This window comes from Oryzias melastigma, linkage group LG14 (genome assembly GCF_002922805.2).
Source record: "Oryzias melastigma strain HK-1 linkage group LG14, ASM292280v2, whole genome shotgun sequence".
Taxonomy (NCBI): Eukaryota; Metazoa; Chordata; class Actinopteri; order Beloniformes; family Adrianichthyidae; genus Oryzias; species Oryzias melastigma.
This window is the reverse complement of record NC_050525.1, coordinates 28,913,925-28,918,500: the sequence shown is the minus strand read 5'-3', so window position 1 is coordinate 28,918,500 and position 4,576 is coordinate 28,913,925. Positions and strand designations below refer to the sequence as shown.

Here is a 4,576-nt window from a genome sequence, read left to right as displayed (position 1 = left end):
GGATGAAGGATGGATGGATGATGGATGGATGATGGATGGATGATGGATGATGGATGGATGGATGATGGATGGACGATGGATGGATGATGGATGATGAATGGATGATGGATGATGAATGGATGATGGATGGACGGTTTATGTCTGTAGTTTTCAAAAAACATCTTTGGCTGCTTTCCAAAGTAAACATGTTGATTGAAGCTCCTGAATGTGTTCATCATCAGTCATGTGATTGACTGAATCGTCATCATCATCATCATCATCATCATCATCATCATCATCATCATCATCATTGCAACAGTCACAGTTTCCTGAAAAAAGAATCTGGATCAGAATCTGAGTCTGAGATGAGAAACTTAGCTAAAAAATTGTGAATTTTCTCATTTTTGACACAGAGCGGTCCAGAAAAATGTAGCCTGATGTTTTTCTCTGCATCATCTTCACTCACACATTATGGTTCAGTCTTCAGAGTCCAGTTTGATCATTTCTTTATTGACTGGTCTTTGTTTTATCTGTAGTTTTTGGGAATGATTACATCAGAGGGACAGCACATGTTAGAGGTTTTGGAGATAAAGTCAGAGAGGCCAGACTGAGATGGTTTGGACATGTTCAGAGGAGAGACAGTGAATATATTGGTAGAAGGATGCTGAGTCTAGAGCTGCAGGAAAGAGGTCTAGAGGAAGACCAAAGAGGAGGTTTATGGATGCAGTGAATGAAGACATGAAGGTGGCTGGTGTTAGAGTGGAGGATGCTGAAGACAGGCTTAGATGGAGGAAACTGATTCGCTGTGGCGACCCCTGAAGGGAAAAGCCAAAAGGAAAAGAAGAAGAAAACCACTCGTCAGCTTTTTTTAAAAGGTTGGTTGTCGTCTAATTTTGCTCGATTACTGTTGATTTATTCTTCATCTCCTGTAAATTTCATGAGAAAAAAACAATCAGCAGGTACTGTTTTTAATTCGCAAGCCTCCGTGTCTAAGATTTGAATGTTGGAACAGGAGGTCACGTGACCGAATCTAGCAAGCCGATTGGCTGCGAGCGATGTCTACAGGCATACAGGAGCAGATTTCTGTATGATGATTTGATAATATGGAAATGAATATTGAATTAATACAAAGTTTGTGACTTAATTCTTGTAGTTCACTTGATTAACTTTCCAGCAATACCCTCCTTTCCTGGATTGGAAAAATAATGAAAAAGTTACGACAAATTAAAGACTTTGTTTCTGGTCACAAGAATGTCAGTTTTATTCAGGAATACGATTATACCATCCTTTTGATCTTCGTGCCATAGCTTTCTTATTCTTTGAGCTATCTTAATGATCTTTATACCGTTGGAATGGTCTCTTTCAGCCCTTTCCAGTGATATAAAGATCAGAGCGATCCACATGATTTGAAATACTTCAGTTCATGAACTCAAACCTCATTTTCAAACATGCAGCAGAAAACATTCATTTGGTTTTTGCTTCTTTATTTTAAATTGATGAAAAAATAAATCAAAACATTTCATTTTTTTTAAAAGCTTATTGTTTCTTTTTTTTTAACTAATCAGTTCATCTGAAAAGAGATTTTCTTGGTTCTGCTGCATTTTTATGACATAGTCATGATCAAATTCTGCTTCCGACGCTAAAGTTCCTTCATTAAAAGTCTTCTGTTTCTCGTTTCCTGGCTGCTGTGGCGTTGAGGTCATGTGGTTTTGGCGTTGATCATTACGACTGAAATCTCTCTTCTCTTCATCTCGCGGGCCATCTGGCACCAGACGCACGGCGTGCAGAAGGTGGAGTAAACGCAGTCCACACAGATGGTTCCCTGCAGGCCACAGAGCACGCTCACATCACTCATAACACGCTGAGTCAAGCGACCAATCAGAGAGGGGCTTACTTTGATGCCATATCTGTGTCGCATGGAGACCCTGGTGGCCAAGGTGATGGGCGGGATGCTGCCTCCGAAGAACATCTCCAGCAGGGGGAGGCAGAGAGCCTCGCCAAACTTCCTGGAGTTGATGCAGGCGAAACAGGGGAAACACCAGAACGCGAAGCAGCCTTCAGGGGACGGCAGACCGCGGGAGGGAAGCAGAGACGAGCATGAAAACCAGAACAACAACTACGAGGAACAAAGGGAGAAATGAGGAAACGAAGGGGATTCAGAGTCTGCAGCTGAGGAGGAGGGGCTTAGGAAAAATGCAGAATGACAACATCTTTAACAAACACCACGACTGGTTTCTGTTTGAACAATAGAAGTTTGACGCAGAAACACTTCTGGAGTTATTTTTATCCCTTTAAAGGAAGTAAAACAGATTCCAAATCTAGTTTGAAACTTTATCAAAGTTTTGAAACTTTTAAAGGAAATTTTCAACATTTCTTTAACTTTAAAATGTTAAACTTTTTCCATAAAATGTGACCTACTAGGATTCAAACTTTATGAGAAAATGTTCGTTTTGATTCTTTCATCTGCATTTCTACATGTTTGTATGAACATCTTTTGCAGGATTTCTTAGAATTTTTGGGTTCAACAAAATCAAAATGTTCATCAGAGTTTCACTGAAATCTAAACTGAAAGAAATGACATTAGATTAGATTAGATTAGAAATGGTTTATTTCAAGCAGTCAAGACAAAAAAAAATAATGCTGAATAGAATCATTTAACAGAAGTTTACATCCACAAAGACATGTCAAAAACAGGATAACCAGACATTAAGAGATTGGCTAAAAGGAAGTGGGAGGAAACTAATTTACATAATCCCACCGCGGCTCGACCGTACCATTTCCGTTACATGTTTTATCCGTATCCTGTTCAGAACTTAAGACCAGATGTTTGTATCTCTCCGATATAGATTCAGGTTATTATCAATCCTCCTCAGTCAACTAAAGGTCTGGCAGTAATCTTTAGAAAATGTCCAATCGAATTTCAAATGAGACTCCAAATGTCCTTCCCCTTTCAGTTTACCGCTTCGAAAAAGTTCAGATGGTTTTATTTTGAAAGGGTATCAAAAATGGAATGCCACTTCCTGTCAAAAAATTAAAAATTGGTAAAAATGCCATGGCGCCCTAGGTGGAAAAAAAAAGAATTTGGCGCCCCCTGCAGGGTCTAACATTAAAAGAGCTGGGACTCAAACCGAAAAGTAGGAGGATTTCAACTGTTACAGTTGTTGGGGAGAAAAACACTAGATCGCCAGTTACATGTTTTTTTTAGCAAAATGAAGCATGGAGTCAATTTCCAAGCATTTTATATAATTAAATCAGACAAACCTCTGCTTTTTTTCATCCTTAAAGTTTCAAAGAAGAACTTTGAGTTATTTATGTTTTCAAATTATTATTCATTTTTTACATGAAATGAGTCCAACTGTTTAACAAATATATAATCATTGTAATTTGGTGCCCCTCCAACAGATGGCGACCTAGGTGTATGCCCTGGCTGGACGATTGACTTTTTTGGCTTTTTTCTACATTGATTTATTTTTTATTGACAAATATTGATATTTATGAACTAACTAAGAGTGCTGGGAAGTTTAACTAACACATTTATCAAAGCAGACGCTTGCTTCATTGAACACCTCTGTAGGGAGGGGTCAGTTTACGAGACAGTGGCTTGACCCCAGTCTGACCTTAATTCTACATTAAAATCTTTATTCCATTTTTGTGTAAATGTAGTCAAAAATCCAACTATGACTAAAGTTTTTGGGGTAGTTTGCAGCGTGCAGACACTCACACTGGGGGACGTCCTGGAAGCAGTCGCACACCCCCGAGCTCCACTCCTGGGACTCCCGGGACTCCATGACGGGCTGAGGTTGGGAGATCACCAACTTACTCATGATGACGTCTGGGAGGAAAGAGATGCAGGTTGGGAAGTCACGTAATCCAAGTCTGGATCAAATCCAAGCAAACATCTGTTCTTTGTGGACTCAGTTTGTGAAGTTAAAACTTGTGTCAACATAAAAAAAAAATATTTTTATCCTTTAGTAATTCTTGATTCTTAGAGAAATTTTAACATCAAAATCAATTAAATGTTTTCTTGTGAAATTCTAAGATTAAACCGTAAAGTTTGTGCATCTAAAACATCCATCCTCATGACTTTCACAGATTTGACAGTTTTCTGGTTTCAGAGGAACTTTTTCCATCTCAGGTGTTCAGTTTTCAGAGGACTCACCTGTTCAGTGGATGACCAGCTGTGGTCCTCGTCCGACACCGGAGGGTTTGATCTCCTGTCACGGCGGCTGGCAGGACTGAAAAACCTCTTCTGGACCCACAGCACAAATATGTGCCAGCTTCTCCTCCGAGAGACGGAGCCGGACGTACCGGTTTGTCTTCTTTCATTTTCTATTGTGGCACAGAAATATTTTATATTGTGGTGCTGCAGGAGGGCGGAGCCTGTCATGGAAGAAGTGATGCATGTCTGCTTCAACCATACGTTTAAAATGTTGAGGTGAAAAAATGGACCTTTGTGATTCTGGTTTTCAAGTTTCTGTTGGTTTCCTGAAAAAACGCCGATTCAACGTTTTTGTTTGGATGAACTTCAGATCAACTCAATTCTATCAACAGTTTGATAGTTTTGATGTTGTCGTCTTCAGAAAACATCTGCTAAAGC

At 39.5% G+C, this 4,576-nt stretch overlaps 1 protein-coding gene across 2 annotated transcripts; it reads right to left on the bottom strand.

Moving 5' to 3' along the window:
- Window positions 1-1,446: 1,446 nt before the first annotated feature.
- LOC112142670 (cornifelin homolog B) lies at window positions 1,447-4,297 on the bottom strand. 2 transcript variants are annotated; one of them, XM_024266186.2, is made up of 4 exons: window positions 4,139-4,297; window positions 3,701-3,811; window positions 1,874-2,034; window positions 1,447-1,801 (listed from the first exon to the last, which is right to left on the bottom strand). In XM_024266186.2, the coding sequence occupies exons 2-4, from the start codon at window positions 3,801-3,803 to the stop codon at window positions 1,679-1,681; spliced, it is 387 nt and encodes a 128-aa protein (XP_024121954.1). In that variant the 5' UTR covers window positions 3,804-3,811; window positions 4,139-4,297; the 3' UTR covers window positions 1,447-1,678. The 2 variants fall into 2 exon arrangements, with proteins under 2 accessions (XP_024121954.1, XP_024121952.2); XM_024266184.2 differs by having other exon boundaries at window positions 3,701-3,855; window positions 4,139-4,294.
- Between the last annotated feature and the right edge of the window lie 279 nt (window positions 4,298-4,576).